Source organism: Rhinoraja longicauda, chromosome 29, assembly GCF_053455715.1.
Source record: "Rhinoraja longicauda isolate Sanriku21f chromosome 29, sRhiLon1.1, whole genome shotgun sequence".
Taxonomy (NCBI): Eukaryota; Metazoa; Chordata; class Chondrichthyes; order Rajiformes; family Arhynchobatidae; genus Rhinoraja; species Rhinoraja longicauda.
The window spans coordinates 13,154,755-13,174,305 of NC_135981.1; the positions used below are offsets into that span (position 1 = coordinate 13,154,755).

The window sequence follows — 19,551 nt, forward strand, 5'->3', positions numbered from 1 at the left end:
ACTCCATGTATTTCCAGTTTGAAGGAGCCTATCGATGAATACAAATGGAATGCAACCACATTTCATCTTGCCAAAGGCCCCATACTTAGACATATGTCAAGCAGGGAGGATGATAATCGTTGGTTGACCATTGAGATTGATGATGTTAGTTATGCAGTCTTCATGGGTGAGTCTGAGTGCAGCTGGCAAGACTAGCTCTGGAGAGGGATAGTGGGGGTATGGGAATCATGCTGAGGCAAACAGAGGATGATACCATCAACAATCACAGGATATAGATAGTGGGGAAGTTAATCTTGCTGCTGGGGCTGTGAGCAAGAGAAATGGGGGAATACCACACCAATTTGCTGTGCTGCGATAAAGTGACAAGGGTTTATGTGTATAGATCTGAAGAAGGAGAATACATTAAGTGAGTAGTTAGCAAAGAATGTGGTATTGAGCACAGAAGCAGATGCTATGGAAAACACTTATCTCGGGAAGGATGTAACGGTCATTGATGTAGAGGTTTACCAGCAGAATTCCAGGAATGTAGCATTTCTGGTCCAAGTTTACATTAGATAAGCTTGGGATGAGGTGGGACGGAAGGAGGAAAAATGTTTGGGGCCGATTTGGCAGAAGTGTCAGTTGATTGTCGGCAAGAGGAATTTGATGTTTCGGGTGAGAGATACAGGGGGATTGGAATAAAGAAGTGGTAATAACCCGGAATGCTGTCTGACTGGGAACCAAGTTTCATAAGTGGTAATAACCCGGAATGCCGCCTGACTGGGAAAAGAGGGGACCATTGGTTATTTCAAATGGAAATTAGAATGATACCCGAGCAAGATGGGGCCGGGGGGATAGAGTGGTCGAAATGGAATTGATGGGATCGCTCTGATTCGATGGACTGATCCCTTCCCATGCATTTATAACAGTGACACCACAATTCTCTTTCTCTTACAAACAGGATGTAATGAAGGAAACAAGGAGCTATAATCTAATTTGGTTAATGAGAGAGAGAGTGGGTGGGGCAAGACATAATGGATTTACAATTAAATGAGGCAGACAGAATGAAGAAGACATTTCTAAATTTAGTCAATTTACTGGCTGCAGGGATGGGGATTTTTCAGCTTGAAGGGAACAATTTAAATTCAGTAGCTCTGCATCTCATTTCAAACGTACTTAAGCTGTTTAGTGGCCTAAAGCTCTGCAGTGATTGACAATTAAAATGCAAATACAGCAATTTTGTGAAGGTGTGGGTGGAACAGTAGCACAGCTGGTAGAGCTCTTGTCTTACAGCTCTTGTCTGTTTTCTGTCTGCAAGTTCTTGTGACCACATGGGTTTCCATTGGGTGATCTGTTTTCTCCCACACGTCAAAGATGGATGGATTGGATGTTTAGATTAATCAGTCGCTGTAAATCGTCCCTTTTGGGTGGAGAGTTGGAGTTAATGGTCATGTGGCAGGGGAATAAGTGGGGGCATTGATTGATGGGATGTTTCTGAGACCCAGTGTAGATTGAATGGATTGATTCTCCTCCTTTGTCATAAAGAAATGTAAAATGAGATTTAAAAAACAGTGGAAACACTGGAAAATCTCGGCATCTACAAAAAGAAAACCAGACAATGATTTGGATCAGCAAAGTGTCAGAACTTCACGAGACAACTTTGATTGGCTGAATTTTCCACCATTTTCTGTTTTATTTTGAATTTCCAACATTTACAGTTATTATTTTTTTAATGAACATAAAAGAATGGGTACATTCTACACAATGAACTGTAGATACTGGTTTATACCAAAGATAGACACAAATTGCTGGAGTAACTCAGCGGGTCAGGCAGCATCTCTGGAGAAAAAGGATAGGTGAAGTTTCGGGTCGGGACCCTTCTTCAGACCTTTTTGAGAGTTGGTAACGTGTTTTGAATCAAATGTTAAGTTAAATATCCAGCAGTTTGAGTGGTTCTCAATTCTCCGGGAGTACTTTCTGATTGAGTAGTTGGAAAATGATGGGTGTTGGTCGCGTTTAGCATATCCAGGAGCATCTAGGTGTCAGGTGAACAACCTTTCATCAAACCTAGAGAACATTGCTGCAAATATTTTTAAGCAAGTATGCGAGCATGGGGAAGTGACAATGTTCAGTGACTGGGTGGAACTTGTGAGATACTAAATGATGAAAGTGAAGATAAAAGGGGCAATGAGACACAGATTAAAAATGGATTTGGATGAGATGTGCATAAATAGAGAATTGCGTAGACAATTCTAGAGTGAACAATTTCATGTAAAGTGCCGAGCTGAAAAACAAGATGCTGTTCTTTGAGCTCGCATCCTTTGTTCAGAACAAGTTTCCACAGTGGCCACGCCTCCTAGGTTGTGTAACTGTGTTCTGCAAACTCGATTGGAATAGAGTGGGAAGGAGAACTAGATGACAGGCAGGGGAAGTTGGGGTTCATGCTCACAGGCAGCTAAACAAATGATTCATGAAGTAGTCACAAAACCAGAAGCGATCTTGTTGAAAGGAAGGAGACGATTGTATTAAAATTACAAGGAAGTTGGGTTAAGTAGTAGGGTATGAACTCCAAGCAACTTTAGATTTTTTAGATTTAGAGATACAGCACGGAAACAGGCTCTTCGGCCCACCAAGCCCACGCCGCCCAGCGATCCCTGCATATTAACACTATCCTACACACACTAGGGACAATTTTTACATTTACCCAGTCAATTAACCTACATACCTGTACGTCTTTGGAGTGTGGGAGGAAACCGAAGATCTCGGAGAAAATCCACGCAGGTCACGGGGAGAACGTACAAACTCCGTACAGACGGCGCCCGTAGTGAGGATCGAACCTGAGTCTCCGGCGCTGCATTCGCTGTAAGGCAGCAACTCTACCGCTGCGCCACCGTGCCGCCCACCTGTAGCCCATGACTTCATTCTTTGCTTTAGGAGCTGCACGCTACCTCAGAAATTCAGATGTGGAATGCAAGTTTTATGTTTGTGGCTCAAATGGATGAACTGATCTGCATTTGCAGCATGTGAATGCAGAAAAAACAATAGTGCTTTGTAGAGGTGACAGCAACCCTGATGCATCACATTTAATGCCTGTCTTATCAAAGACATTATTATTAAAAAATTATCATCATTTAATTAGTTTGGAAAATTGGGTCTGCAACATAGGGATGAGCTATGTCCTCGCTGATGAAGGAAATTATAATGAAGTGCAGGTTTTAAGGAGCCGATTGGAGAAGGTCTTGCATCATTTAGTTACACAACTTGGGAGGTGTGGCCACTGTGGAAATTGTTCCAAATCTCCTGCTGAAGGTGCCTGTTTTTATTTATGATGTAGCTATATAGCACTTTGGTTAGGCTGCATTGGAGTGTTGAGTGCAGTTCTGGCGGCATGGTGGCACAGTAGTAGAGTTGCTGCCTTAGAGTGCCAGCGATCTGGGTCCCGGGTTCGATCCTGACTACGGGTGCTGTCTTGTACATTCTCTCACGTGACCTGTGTGGGCTTTCTCTGAGACCTTTGGTTTCCTCCCACACTCCAAAGACGTACAGGTTTGTAGGCTAATTGGCTTGGTAAAAATGTAAATAGTCCCTAGTGTGTGTAGGATAATGCTAGTGTGCGGGGATCGCTGGTTGATGTGAACTCGGTGGGCCGAAGGGCCTGTTTCTGCGCTCTACCTATAAACTAAACTACAGGAAGGATGTAGAGGCTTTGGAAAGGGCGCAGATCAGGTTTACTAGAAAGATGCCTGGATTAGGGAGTATTTGCTACAGGGAGAGGTTGGGCAGGCTGGGATTGTTTTCTCTGGAATGCCAGAGGTTGCAGGGTGACCTTATATAAAGGTATTAAAATTATGAGAAGCATAGGTAGGGCAGACAGTTGGAACCCTTTTCCCAGGATGATAAAATCCAATACCAGAGGGCGCAGCTTTCAGGTGGGAGGGGCAGAAGATGTGCAGGGTGATTCTTTTTACACAAAGGGTGACCAGTGCCTGGAATGTGCTGCCAGGGCTGATGGTTGAGGCAGGTACCATAGTGCCATTTAAGAGACTTTTGGAGAGGCAGCGAATGGAGGGGTCTGCATTACGTGCAGGTAGATAAGAGATGGCCATGGCGTCATGTTTGGCACAGACATCGTGGGCCCAAGCAAAGATACTAGAGGAACAAGATAGACCACTCGACTCTAAAAACCGTAGTACGTCATGGCGCCGTTTTAGTAGGCAGAAACTTGCAGAAACATTTGAAAAGAAAAATAACAAAAATCTGTGAATTGATAGATGAGATATATTCTGCATTTTAATGGTATCATCACACATACTGTTCTCCCAAAACACTAATTGCACTGCGAGAGGCATAGCGAACCGCGGGTTTTTCCTACTAAAATGGCGGACGTTGCGCTCCTTTGCGTACTACACTTCAGTATAGGCGATTTCAACGGAGTGGTCCATCTTGTTCCTCTAGTATCTTTGGGCCGAAGGGTCTGTTCTTGTGCTGTACTGTTCTACGTTTACTCCTGTGCTCAAGTATTCATGCACAAAGACGAGCAAGAGCAGAAAATGTACACGAGGTGGGGAATTCAATATCTGTTGCCCAGAGTGTCTGAGCAGTCCCAGCGTTGACCCAGTCCTGAAGAATGTAGCTGTCAGATTCTGTCCGCAGTGCGGGTCAACCTATTGCACATCTTTTGCTCATGAAATGGATTTCACCATTTTTCAGCTTGCTAGAATATTGCTGGGAAATCCAGTCCTCACCCCTCAGCTATCAGCTCCACACAAGTAAGCAACTATGCAGGTGTGGTCTCCACACAAAGGGTGCATCAAATCCATGTCCAAGAGGAGCTCTCCCAATTCAGCGCAGTCTTCCGAAGTGTCTGCCACAAAACGACAATCCACTTGATAGCAACACACAAAAATAAACTATCATGTCTGAAAGAGGACAAAGGTGATGCCCAATGGAGGCAATTTAATTTTTATTTTGCTTTAATAATAACTCTGTGAAGATTCAGATTTTTTTTTTAATGTGGTAAATACTCAGCAGACGAGGCAGCATCAATAGTCAGAACCAATTCGCATCACTCATTGATTGGCTTTAAATGGACCAAAAATTATTTTTTAATTCCGAGTTGTGTAAAAAGAGGCAATATTTAAGAGAAGAAAAGGGAATGCCTGTGATAAGATGGAGTGACACAAATGGTGTGGTGCCAACAAATGCAACAGCTAATTGAAGGTGACTGGAGGACTTGCAAGTAGGTGACGATGAATGAGATGTGAGATGACGAGAAGACAATAGACAATAGGTGCAGGAGGAGGCCATTCGGCCCTTCGAGCCAGCACCGCCATTCAATGTGATCATGGCTGATCATTCTCAATCAGTACCCCGTTCCTGCCTTCTCCCCCTACCCCCTGACTCCGCTATCCTTAAGAGCTCTATCCAGCTCTCTTGAATGCATTCAGAGAATTGGCCTCCACTGCCTTCTGAGGCAGAGAATTCCAGAGAGGAGAGAGCAGAGAGAACCATGTGCTTACAGTAGGTTGCAACACTGGGATGGTCAAGTATGGGCGAGGATTCTGGTCTCTAGGACATCCCTGCATATTATATCCTCAAGCTTCCTTCAAATGGGGCGGCACGGTAGCGCAGCGGTAGAGTTGCTGCTTTACAGCGAATGCAGCGCCGGAGACTCAGGTTCGATCCTGACTACAGGTGCTGTACTGTAAGGAGTTTGTACGTTCTCCCCGTGACCTGCGTGGGTTTTCTCCGAAATCTTCGGTTTCCTCCCACACTCCAAAGACGTACAGGTATGTAGGTTAATTGGCTGGGTAAATGTAAAAATTGTCCCTAGTGGGTGTAGGATAGTGTTAATGTACGGGGATCGCTGGGCGGCACGGACTTGGTGGGCCGAAAAGGCCTGTTTCCGGCTGTATATATATGATATGATGATATGATAAATGGATCTTGGCAGCTGGAGCTTTCCTCCCCAACCTCAGATTTGGCTGATTAATAAGTGTATACAGTAAGTTTAAAAGGAAATGTCTTTTAATGCTTCTTTTGAATTTTCTCCTGTATTATTTGTAATTTAATCCAGGGATTGATGTTCAGTTGCTGGAAAATACAGCGCAGTCCTGGGAGGGTAGATGACACTGTTGGGGGAAGATGACAGAGTTGATTGCTTGGCTCTGACCTGCTTTGTGTAATTCTTGTTCTTTCTCTCCTAGATCGGAGGTTTGTCATTACCAATGTTCGAATGAAAAACTGCGCAATCATCTTCTGCAATGATGGCTTTTGTGAAATGTTCGGCTACTCCCGGGTCGAGATCATGCAGAAACCTGGCACCTGTGACTTCCTGACGGGACCAGCCACCCCTGAGTGTGCCATGGCACAGCTGGCACAGGCTCTGCGGGGGTCAGAGGAGGTGAAAGTAGAACTGCTGTACTACAGGAAAGATGGTAAGGACCTGGCACTTGGGCATGGGTAGTGGTGGCAGGGGTCAGTGTGGTCAGCTCCTCATTCACTGTGTGGTCGGGTGCTGCAATATTAATTGTCTCTCTGAATTGTGCCCTCCAGAATGCACAGTGCAAACTGATGCCAATCGGAATTCCTGTGACTGTGTTTTTGAATGGGAAACACAAAATTGAGTGTTGAGGGAAGTTGAGTTAACGTTTCAGTCAAACACTCTCCATCAGAACTGGGGAATCTGTGAAAACAAGTTAGTTGGGCGGGTTGGTTAGGATAAAGGAATTCTTTCCAAAACAGGCCAGGGTTGCAGTGATAATATTCTGTGACAGTTTGTTTGATAATAAAGGAATGTAAAAACTGTGAAATGCTGAGCTGTACAAATGACCCTAGAGATCAGAGGCTGGAGAGGGATTAACACGGTCAATATTACAGATTGGGTGACCTCTAGACTGGGCCACTTCTGATAAGGGCGTGAAGCAAGTTACCTGAAATTGTTCAACTTGATTGTGAGCCTGGAAGCTCGGACAGAATATGAGCAGGCAGAAGGTGAGGTGCTGTTCCTCAAGCCTGCACTGTTGCCCTTGTAGCTCATGTTACACCTAGGTGTTGAGTCGAATGACCCGATACTTCAGAATCCCCAGTGAAGATGGGATCATGTCTTGGTCCCAGCGCAAGCACACAGCACCAATATGCACGTATGCAAAAGTATTTTGGACATGTGCGTAAGAGTTTGGACTCCAGGACTGAGAGCACTATCAGTTGTGAACCGGGTTCAAGGGGAAAACTATTGGTCACCCTTTCCAAGAAAGGCTGTGAACGCATTGGAAACAGTGGATCAGTGTGTGGAATGGACGGGTTGTTGCAGAAAAGTAGGCTCAGAGACGGTGGAACCCTTTGGGTTTCAGATGAGTGAGAGGGCTCCTGGTTGATACTGAGGGGTCTTGACAGGAGAGATGCAGAGAGGGTGTTTCTATTCATGGTCAAATGTAGACCTGAGGTCACTGTTAAAAATAAGGAGCAGCTCATTTAAGATAGATGAGATGAAATTGTTTCTGAGGGTTGAGAGTATTTGGAACTCTTCCTAACTGGAAGCGGAGAATCTGAGTACGTTTAAGGCCACAAGGCAGGTAGATTCTTGTGCAGTGAGAGGGTGAAATATTGCAATAGTGGGAATTCATGCTCACTTTTGATTTCTTTGCACTTCGCTGCAACTTCCCTGAATGTTTGCGTGTCCTGAATGCTTTGTCTTTAGCACTGTATGTCACATCGCCAACATTTCTTTTGCTGTTTTAGCACTCAGCAAAGTGATGTTATTCTGCGTCGTACTTCTTCCATGGCTCTCCCTCCCTCCCCCCCCCCCCCCACCCCCCCTCCTCCCCCACCCTCTCCTGCCTTACTCTTCACCCTGCTGAGCAGCACCATTTTCAGCTTCCTCAATCCCAAGAGGTCTGTGTCTCTGTCACTGTTACTTGTGCAACTGACTGGCTGGAAGTGGGTTTCTCAGCAATGACATCTCGACGTGACATTTGTGAGCTCTCCCTGGGAGGCTGGGAGTTCCACCTCCGCCAGCAGCCTGGAGCGTGTGGCTGATTGTGTGTGCAGAGTACGAGAGATGGCACTCACTGCCAGAACCAAGGCCGTTGCTTCCGTCATGCTCAACCTCAGTGGAGCAAATTTGATTCCCTGCTGAACTCAAAATACCACAATGATGCCCATAGTGGTTAAATCCTTTGAAGTAGCATTTCAAGGATATTGTTGTGTCAATCTAGGGTGGGGACGAAATCCAGCATACAGAATCCACACAAATCACAGAAGGACAGGAGCAGAGATCGTGGATCAATCAACCATCAACCACCCTATGTTTACACTAACCCCATGTTAGTCTCATTCTTTGCTCACCCCACATTCCCATCAACTCTCCCCTCAACTTACCAAGCCTCAGGTCTTCGGGATGTTAAGAGAAATCCAGAGCACCTTGGGGAAATCCATACTATCACAGGAAGAACATGTAAACTCCACATATCACTGAGATCAGGATCGGACCCAGAGCACCAGGTTGTACAGAGTAATCGGGAGTTCAAAAGCAAGAATAATTTTTCATTTTGATTTTCTAATATAATTTGAACACTTGAATCTTTTTGACTTGGCAAATCAAATCTGCAGTAATGTGGAAGAGGCTATCTAAGAGAACATTGTAGATCATTATTATCAGCCATTATTCCCGCAACCAATAACCTTGTGGTGAAAAGGTCTGGGGAAACGTGATTGTCGTAATTTAATTCCCTAACTCTGTTTTTCAGTTTTGTAGAACGGTCTATCTCTTAAGGACTGGTAGAGTTGCTGTCTTTTTGCTCCATTGACCTGGTTCAATCCCAACCTCGGTCGTTCTGTGGAATTTGCGAGTTCTTCATGTGACCACGTGCTCTGATTTCTTCCCACATCCCAAAGATGTGCAGATCAGTCAGTTATTGACAGTGTAAACTCCCCCTAGCATGTAGGTGAGCGCTGGAATCTAAGGGGGAGTTGTTGGGAATGTGGGGAACAATGGAGTGGGATTAGTGTTGGATTGGTGTCAGCGTATGATGGTTGGCATGGCCTCAGTGGCCGGGTTCCTTTGCTGCATCGTTCTAGATTTTTCATATGTGGTAACAAGCATTTTAGGATATTGCAACTGTCCGAGATGGATGGGGTTGTTCCTCCTGGATTCTCTGTCCTGGAGTAATAAGAAATACACGGGCCACATTGTACGGGTAGCTTTCACTGTTGTAACACCAGACTCTGATGACTACCAAGTCCATCAGCATCTTGCATGAATCCCACACTGGACCTGCTGCCCATCGCTGTATTGCCCTCACCTCAGACCAGGCTCCCCAATCTGTCGCCGATCACCACCAGTATTTTATCCTATCCCTGTCACCTAAACTCTTAAAAGAGCCAAACGTCTAGTCCCCCCCCACCCTCCCTGCAAGTGTGCAGGCTCCACCAGTGTCTGCTGGCTGCAATAATGTAGATTCCCTTTGGGCTCTCTAAACCAGTGGTGTGCCCATGGTTACGAAAAGCTGAAACCATTATTTTATTACATGTTAATCACGCTGCATCTGCCTCGTGATCTACTCCAGTTCCAGCATTTTCTATATGCCTTTCAGATTTCCCACATCTGTAGATTTTAGCTTTTGGAATAATCTTACTCCTGAATTGCACCCATCTGCTATCGTGTGTGAAGGGACTTTTGTTATTTGTCGATGCTTTGTCAGGTAAATAAAGAAAAATCCATAAAGTCTACGGTATTTTGTTTAAATTTCCAGTTTGTGCAAATTATTTTGTTTCCCCTCTGACGTGGGAGTTGTGGAATGGTTATCTTGGTCCAGGGTTCCATGTGGAGGATTGGCCCATGGTCCCAGACTAGGCTGCAGTGGACCCTGTGGTCAGTTTACTAGTCCATGTTACTAGTCCATGTTACAGCTGCTGGTGTGAGCAGGACTGGAAGATTAGTGGAATGTTATGTCGAGTGCTGCAATCGGCGGGGTTATTCCTGATGGTGTTTATCAGCCACTCCTGCTCCTCGTCTCTATTCCGCAGCTGAAACATGCACCAGGCAAGAAGGCCGTACACGTAACACTCGGCCTGGCGATTAGACTTTGTTTGTCCCTGGGCCCGCTGCCCTATCAGATGCAGCGTGTATTTTGGGATTCTGTCAGCAGCGGAGGGGCTTGTCGCACAGAGCAGTAACCCAAGTGTAACGGTGGAAGATTGAAATCAGTCATGCTTCATCCATAAGCAACACTGACCACCGCTTCATGATGTGGGCCGTGGCCACGGGACTGTGCCCAGACCATGCCACCGGTCCTCAAAGATTTCTCTTTGGGGTGTTGGTGTGGCTGGCATGGCCACTGTTTGTTGGTGTCTCCATTGTGTGAGCTGGTTGTGTGAGGAGTCCTGGCAGAGGGAGCTGCTTGTCCGGTTTGGAGTTGGTGCTGAGTTGCAGATGTGACTGCACCTGATTCTGTCACACCGCAGCTCCCAGGTTTGCAGGACGAGATTGTGCTCTGGATCCCTTCCACTCCACCTCTGGCTGAAGACTGGGAAAACCTGTTCTGAGTTCACTGGTAACGTAAGTAAAAACAGAATCTACGGAGTTCTTTAGTTAGAATGGAATAAAATGGGATATTTGTTCACACCTTGAATTAGCTATGCTGACAAATGTGAGGTGTTGCACGTTGGTTTGTCAAACCAAGTTAGGACATGCACAGTGAATGGCAGAGCGCTGGTGTGTGTTACAGATCTTGGAGTAGAGGTGCATTTTTTTCTTGACAGTGGCAAGTTGGGTGGGCATTTGGCACACTTGCCTTCATTGGGAAGGAGATTGAGGACAAAAGTCGGACATTGTGATGCAGCTGTATAAGTCATTGCTGAGGCAACACTTGGAGTGCTGTGTGCTGTTCTGGTTGTCCAGCTATAGGAAGGATGTTACTAAGATGGAATGGAGGCAGAAGAAATTCACCAGCATGTTGCTTTATTTCTTTGAGGTGCAGGAAGCTGAGGGCTGATCTTATTGTAAGATCATGAGGGACATGGGTAAAATCAATGCTCAGTCATTTTTCCTTAAAACTAGATGACTTAGGTTTAAGGTGAGTGGGGAGAGATTTCAGAGGGACCTCTGTGACAACATTTCGACTCAGTGAGTAGTCCATATCTGGAATGAGCTGCCAGAGAAAGCTATAGAAGAGGATATATTTGGACAGTTTTATGGATAGGAAGGATTTGGCGGTATCTGGCCCAAATACGACAAATGTGACTAGCCGGGAATGCCAAGTTGGTTGGCAGGGACAAGGTGGGCTGAAGGACCCGTTTCCGTGCTGTATAACGCCATGATTCTAATGATCTCGTGCAGTGGGAGTTCTATTCTACCTCTCCCCATAACTAAAGTCCTCCAGTCCAGGTAACATCCCGGTGAATATCCTCTGCACACAATACTCCAAGTGCAGTCCAACAAGTGTTTTGTGAACTTGTAGCATCTTGCCTGGACTTTTGCACTCTATGCCCCAACCTATGAAGACAAATATGCCATATGTCTTCACCAACCTGTGGACCTGTGCTGTCAATGTCGGGAAACTAGGGACGTGAAGCCCAGGGTCCTGTTCATCAAAATTCCTTTGTGCCTTACTATTTAATGTATATGTCCTACCACTACTTGACTTGCCAAAAGGCATCACCAGGCACTAGTCAGGATTAAATTCCATCTGCCGTGCTCCACCCAATGTTCCATCTGATCTCTATCTTGCTTGTGGACAGACGACCTTCATTTCTGTATGCAAGACCACCAATTTTCACGTCATCCACAGATTTACTGATCATAATGACTTGAACGTGAAGGAGTTAATACAAACCACAAACAGTAGTGCATCATCAGTCACAGACTTCCAATTGCAAAAAAATGCATCAAGGGTGTTTTGTGTAAAAACAGCTGTTAACACGTCTGAGTGTGACACTATTGAAAGTCTAGACGAAAGATTTATGTTTGTTGTTTGGTCTATGTTTTATTCTGAATAAAGTTTGTGAAATACAAAACAAATCACAAAAAAACCCCCATCCTTCCACCAGTGCCCTCTGCCTCCTCTCATTTAACCAATTATGGGTCTGGTTAGCCAGGTCATCTTGAATCCAATGTGCCTTGACCTCACAAGGCTGTCTTGTCGAATGTCTTATTAAACTCCACATGGACACCATCTGATAGGGAAGGCTTGATTTTGTTCTTTTTTTCATTCCTTGCTTTCCCAATATTATCGAGTTGATGTAAGACTCTCCCCGAATGAAAGTCAGGAAACTGAGGGTGCTGGAAATGTGAAATTAATAACAGATAATTCCAATGCACTTGAGTTGAGCAGCACATTTCTGAGAATATGGTTTGGTTGCAGCATTCTTTCCAGCCTTGATAGAACTATCCCCTTTGAGGGAGATTGCACAGGCGGGGGTTCCTTACCTCCTGACAATGGAGACTTAACAGAGCGTTTCAAAATTATGGCACGTTTCAATGGAATAAAAGCAAATTAACTTTCCATTTGCAGGAAGGTTGATACTGTGAAGACAGAAATTGAGGAAAGTAATAACACAGCAGTAGGAATGAGCCATTAGCCCTTATTTAGTGCCTGTTGTGTTCAGACTGATTACGTCTCACTGGCAGCGCTGCATACACTGCCCAACACAGTTCACCACTCTCAGTCGTGAAATCTTCTGTGGCCTTCCTCCTTAACTTGCTCATTGCGATGGAGTTCCTGATTTCCACAACTGTTTTATGGGAAGTTCTTTTTGCCTTCCCTATCAGTCCAATCAATCCAATTGCTTTTGAAATCCCACCAGGGAAATAGTCTTTTAACACTATGAAATAATTTAATCATCTGAATCATCCAAATTAGATTTCCCCCCGTCTCTCGAAAACCCGACGAAATATGCACCTCACCTTTGAAATGTTGTCATAATTTAACCCTTGCAGTTTTGTCTTTGGGTGAATCTGAACTGAGCCCAGAGGGACATACAATACAATACAATATATCTTTATTGTCATTGTACAGGGGTACAACGAGATTGGGAATGCGCCTCCCATACGATGCAATAATTTAATTAATTTAAACAACAACAACCCAACGAAACAAATTGTAACAGTTTTAAGACAGAATAAAGTGCAAGTAGATCTGTGCCGGATCACTGTGCGATGTGACCATCCGGCTCAGCAGGACCGGTTCATAACAGCTATGGCCCTGGAGATGAAGCTGTTCCTGAGTCTGGAGGTGCGGGCGTAGAAGGCCTTGTATCGTCTGCCCGATGGAAGGAGTTCGAGCAGACTGTTGCAGGGGTGTGAAGAGTCTTGTGGATGCTGGTGGCTTTTCTGAGGCATCGTGTGTTGTAGATGCCCTCCAAGTCTGGTAGCTGTGTTCCGATGGTCCTCTGAGCTCTATGGAATAATTTTTATTGCTGAAGAGCTTTCCTTTCTGCCTCCGTGCAGCTGAGGTACCTCACAGGGATGCCATGCGTTAGGATGCTCTCCTGAGTATGATGAACCTCCTGAGTTGAGGGTGCTTAACAATATGAAACCCTAGGCAGTGTCTAACTTGAGCTTTGTTTAACTGGGCAAAACCTCCACCTCTTCAGGTCTGGTACTGTAAATGAAGACCAACACTCCATTAGCCACCCGAGTTTTGTTCCTCTGGTGAATTTCAGTGACTGCTGTACTTGCACTTCCACATCCCTGAATGTTCCCATTTCCTCTGCTGGTACCATTTAAAAAAGAAACTCTATACATTGATCCCTTACAGCCCCAGAGACCTAGGTTCGATCCTGACTACGGGTGCTGTCTGTACGGAGTTTGAACGTTCTCCCAGTGACCTGTATGGGTTTTCTCCGGGTGCTCCAGTTCCCTCCCACATGCCAAAGAAGTTTGTAGGCTAATTGGCCTGGTAAAATTGTAAATTGTCCCAAGTGTGTGTGTATGATAGTGTTAGTGTGTGGGGATCGCTGGTCGGCACAGACTCTGTGGGCCGAAGGGCCTGATTCGGCGCTATATTTCTTAACTAAAGTAAACATTTCTAGAGTTCAGTGTGAATTGTCTCGCAGTGTAGTTAATATAAATCTACTTCCTTTGACTTGTGACATTGCACATCCCATGGTGTCATTGAAGTTAAACCCAGGATGTTTAATCCATTTGAGCCTCCTTGTGCTGCTAGGATTCTTCCCGAGAGTGGATTTCAGCTCCATTTTGGTGCATGTCTGGGCTGCCGCACTAGTGTAGTACAAAAACAATCACACCTTATCAGAATTGCCGGCCTGGCCAAAGTCTTAAACCAAGATTTGATCTGTGGCCAGCTGAAGACCTCTTGTTTCAAGCTGTGAAGAGCCAATGTCTGACTGCATTCTTTGCACATATAATATTGTCAGACAGAGAAATTCCTCCATCTCATTGCTGTCGAGTGAGATGAATGGAACTGCTTTCCATCTTTGTCCTCGGTTTACATCATGTGGCAGAATTTTTTCTCCAGCTCCAGTACAGCATTGGATACATTTAATCCTTTGGATTAGTTGTCTTTCCATCCCCACTACAATCCAGTCAGGGTGCACTCCGCTGAGAGTTGGTGAAGGAAGAGTTAAGCCTGGCTGGCTGCGTTGAGAGAGGGAGTCTGTTGTCCTGGCTGCTGATGTCAGTCCGCGCACAGGCTCTTTGACAAACTGGGAAAGCAGACCTCCAGGCCCCTGAGGAATGCTGTGGGGAGGGGTTTGAGCTTTTGAGCTTCTGCAGGCTAGTGCCGTGGATTGAAGTGAACCCGGGCAGCCCCTACCCTGGTGGCCGACGCATTTTGCAACTTTTACTCTGGGCACAGCTTCCATTGCTGAGGGCTTTGTTGTCATTAATCATTTTATCCAGTAAACACCATTTTCTCATCTCTGCAAAAGTCGTCAGAGAAAATTAATGAAAGTCTATTTAATAACCTGTTTTTCTCCAGGGCCTTCTGGCAGCAGTCTGGGAGATTCCTTTTTGGCCACGTGTCTGAGGATGAACAGGCAGGTCACGAGCATGGTGCTGTATCAGTCACTAAACTGCTGAATACTCACTCACACTCTCACTCACCCACTCACTCACACTCTCTCTCTCTCTCTCTCTCTCTCTCTCTCTCTCTCTCTCTCTCTCACTCCCTCTCTCCCTCTCGATAAATTGCTTCTTAACTCCTACCATTATGACAAAACATTTGTCCATCTGTCCGTAAGTTCATGTTATAGGAGCAGAATTGGGCCATTCTGCCCATCATGTCTATCGTGCCATTCAATCATGACCGATCTATCTTTTCCTCTCAACCCCATTCCCCTACCTTCTCCCCGTAACCCCTGACACTCTTACTAATCAAAAATCTGTCGATCTAAACCTTACAAATGTCCATTGACTCGGCCTCCACCGCCTTCTGTGGCAATGAATTCTACAGATTTACCACATATCTTCCCTTTGGCCCTGTATTAGACCATTGACGTGACTGTTTTAAGTGACTGCAATGTTTTACTTTGAAAGTTATATAAATACAAATGATTATGTTATTAATTATTGGACAAGGATTGGCAACCTGGCTGACCCTACAGTCTGCTCCAGTTGAAAGCTGTCATTGTTTATTATGAAGTGAGTAGAATAAAAGTTAAGGAACGATGCAGAAGTAGGTCAGAGGTTTGCTAAACTCGGCCATCGGACAGGCTAATTATCCAATGAAGAAAGATACAGGCTGAGCTGGTTGCTGCAGAAGTTCAGGAAGATTGGGGGGGGGGGGGTGGGGGGGGGGGGGTGGAGGTGGATGAAGTGGAGAAGATGCTTCCTCTGCAGAGAGAATCTGGAACCAGGTGTTACCACTATAAGGGGTTGCTCATTTAAACCAGAGATTTTTTTCTGTGGGGGTTGTGGGGCTTTGGAACTGTTTTCTGTTCTGGGATAAAATGACCAGGCTGATAGAAGGGCGGCACGGTAGCGCAGCGGTAGAGTTGCTGCTTTACAGCGAATGCAGCGCCGGAGACTCAGGTTCGATCCTGACTACGGGTGCTGCACTGTAAGGAGTTTGTACGTTCTCCCCGTGACCTGCGTGGGTTTTCTCCGAGATCTTCGGTTTCCTCCCACACTCCAAAGACGTACAGGTATGTAGGTTAATTGGCTGGGTAAATGTAAAAATTGTCCCTAGTGGGTGTAGGATAGTGTTAATGTACGGGGATCGCTGGGCGGCACGGACTTGGTGGGCCGAAAAGGCCTGTTTCCGGCTGTATATATATGATATGATATGATGATATGATATTCAAGGACGTTGCCCAAAACCTCTTTACAATGTCCTGCCTGACTCCTGGAAAACTTTTAGTTTCGTTTAGAGATACAACATGGAAACAGGCCCTTCGGTCCACTGCGCCCATACTGACCAGCTCCCCCTCCCCCCCTTGCACTAGCATGCACTACACACTAGCCGAAGGTGATTAACTTACAAACCCGCACGTCTTTGGAGAGTAGGAGGAAACTGGAGCACCCAGGAAAAACATGTGGTCACAGGGAGAACATACAAACTCCATACAGACAGCACCTTTTTGTTTTTTTTAAATCAAAAATATTTATTCAAATATTAAAATAATATAGACAACGCAAGTAAAAAAGCGAAACAGAACCCACCCACCATAACACAAGACAAACAAACTATTATACAACTACTATAAGGAAATAACTGCAGATGCTGGTACAAATCGATTTATTCTCAAAATGCTGGAGTTACTCAGCAGGTCAGGCAGCATCTCGGGAGATTATACAACTATGTTACAATGCTTGTCCAGGATGCATTCAACCCCCCTGCGGTGCCCAGCTGTCCTGGAAATCCCCCAGGTTGCCAGTGGACAGCGCGTAGTCCCTCTCTTAACACCACCCGGGCATGGACGCTGCCCCGGAAAAGGGGCAGGCAGCCGGCTCGAGCAGAGCCCTCTTCCACCTGGTGCTGTGACTCGCGGATGGCCAGCTTGGCCAGGCCCAGGAGCAACCCAACTAAGACATCTTTGGCCCTACCCTCTCCCCTACGCACAGGGTGCCCAACGATGAGGATGGTGGGTGAGAAATGTAGCCAGAAGGAAAGGAGTAGCCCCTTTAGACATTGGAACAGGGGCTGCAGCCTCACACACTCCATGTAGACTCTTCCAGCCCGCCAAAGTGGCAGGCGGCTGGCGAGTCTGTGACACGCGAGAGAAACAGGTTGCAGGAGACTCCTCGGTTCAATACCCTCCACCCCAGTCCCCCACACTGTCAGGATTGATCCCGGTTGTCTGGTGCTGTAAGGCAGCAACTCTACCGCTGCGCTTCCGTGCCGAAAAGGGACTGAATTTTTCGAAGGGTTGTCTGAAGGACAGGGCAAGGTCAGTGGGCGTTATTTGTGGATTGACTTCCGAATGTCATTTCCACACGTTTCTGACGAGGTATGGTAGGTGTAAAACTAAAACGTTAGCCTGGTGAGGAAACTGACTAAACAGTAGGACCGAGAGAGTGGAATATTGCACCTATTCTAATTGGCAAGACTGTCCCCCCCACAGGGATGTGCATGACTGTTGATTGAGCAGGGAGCAGTGTTGGCCAGTTCCCAATGACACACACAGGTAGACAGGTTGCAAACGTATGCATTTGCACTGCCGTTAATATATTCAGCTAATGAGCCAACCTGTGCTGAATGCACTTCATTGTAGGCAAATTAGGTTGCACCTTCTCTGGTAGGAAGGAGTTGGTCAGTGCACTTTGTACACGGCATAAAGCTGGAGATGGCATTTGCATCTAGTGACGGAGGTTTACAGGTGCTGCCACTGTGCTTTGTTTCACAGTTTCACAACCCACAGTGGTGATTCCCTCAGTACCACATGGAGTGAGCAGAGCAACTAGACTTGTTGAAACAGTACAAAATAACCGCTATATTTTGCATCTCCTACATGAGTGAGTTATTTGACGAGATTAAACAAAACAATATTTGACTATTCATCTTCTGACTTTCTTGCTCAACGCCATTCCCTTTTAAAAGTCTCGGGGCTGTGAATCACGTGATGCATTGCCTCCATGGGTAGTGTGCATGAGTTTTACCATAAATGCAATTGCTGTAGACAGGTAGGTCCTGTTGGTGACTGCAGATGCCGGAGTCTTGAGTAAAAGACAAAGTGCAAGAGGACCTCAGTGGGCCAGGCAGCATCTGCAGACGGAGATGGTGGGAGAATTGTGTGCACTATGACCATGCCTCCTCCCATCTTGTAAGAACGCCATCTCTCACTCTCAATTTCTCCATCTTCATCTTCCAGCGCAGTTCCATGGCAACAAAGCAGCTCTCACCTGCAGAACTGAGAGGCACTAGTTACATGGACCAAATATAACTCTTTCCCTGCTGGCGTGGTTTTCTTGCAGCTGGTCTGTTTTAAGTACTTGGTGTTTATCTGCGCCCCTCCCCCACCATCACTTCCAGTGCCCTTGTATCCCGCCTGGTGTCTACGTACTCTAGCCCGGCCAACGCACCAGTTTGCAGGCTCACTGTTGGAAGAACGCAGTGATCAGGTGGCAACTGTGAGAGCCAAGCTCGCCCTTCAGGAAGCATTGTACTGGACCACTCCACAAATTCTTTGGAAAAATAAACAGTGTAGCAGCATGGTACCCCTTGCTGTTGCTTCTCGCCCCATCCCCCTCCCTCCTGCCTTTCTCTCCCTCCCTTTCCCCCCTCTGAACCCTCGCTTCCACCTGTCTTCTCTTCATGCTCGGGACATTGATGAAGACTACCAAAGATGTTGCAGTAGTGTGAGCCGATACCTTGGCTCCATAATCATTTCACATCGTCTCGTACTTGCATCTCTAGATGGTTGTCAGCGGGTGAGAGGAGAGCAGTGGCATCCCATCCACCCTACCCTGGTGACGCAGGTTATTGGCACTGACCTTGTGGATCATCAATCCCATCGACTGGACCCATCAGAACCACTCAATGTCTTGCTTTCTCCCCATCACTGGTTCGCAAATTTAGAGACTCAACAATACAAGACCAGATGGCTTCGAGAGCCAGTGGCAAACGTATCTGCTTGCATCTACTTGCACAAAACAGAATTAACTGTTACAAGTGAGGTGCTGAAATGGCATTTTAAAACTATATTTTCCTATAAGAAAATGCTGTGGCCTGGAGCATGCCTACCTATTGTCTAACAGCACAGCCAACGGCTGTTTTGTTTATTACTGAACTGTCTGGAAATTTCAACCTGATATTTTAAAAGTTTAAAAACGGAAACCAATTGAAATGCAGAGCCACTTAAACAGCATACAAACGAGTAAAAGACAGGTTAATAAAAGGTCTGACTGCTCTTTGTATTCTGCCTGAAACGCTTAAAAATAGGACTCTGCTACTTAGTGTAGCTAAATCAGTAGAAATGCAGGGCAGCCGACGCCTACCTGTCTTGGGGCTCTCAGGGCCTGGAAAGGTGGATGCCGTTGGGATCCTGTGAATGGAACATGTGCTGTGAGTTTGTGTCAGCGCACAGCTTAGCACCAAATGTCTGACCTGGGTTCCCATCGAAAGTACGAGACCTCGACTTTGACCTCTCCTGCCAATCACCTGATTATAAGGT

The 19,551-nt window shown here is 45.9% G+C and overlaps 1 protein-coding gene across 1 annotated transcript in view; it reads left to right on the forward strand.

The window, feature by feature from the left end:
* kcnh6a (potassium voltage-gated channel, subfamily H (eag-related), member 6a) overlaps positions 1–19,551 on the forward strand; it is a 109,656-nt gene that overhangs the window by 20,092 nt on the left and 70,013 nt on the right. Inside the window, exon 2 of the mRNA XM_078424849.1 lies at positions 6,186–6,416. Within this exon, the coding sequence (XP_078280975.1) occupies positions 6,186–6,416 (231 nt within the window). The remainder of the gene's footprint in view (positions 1–6,185; positions 6,417–19,551) is intronic.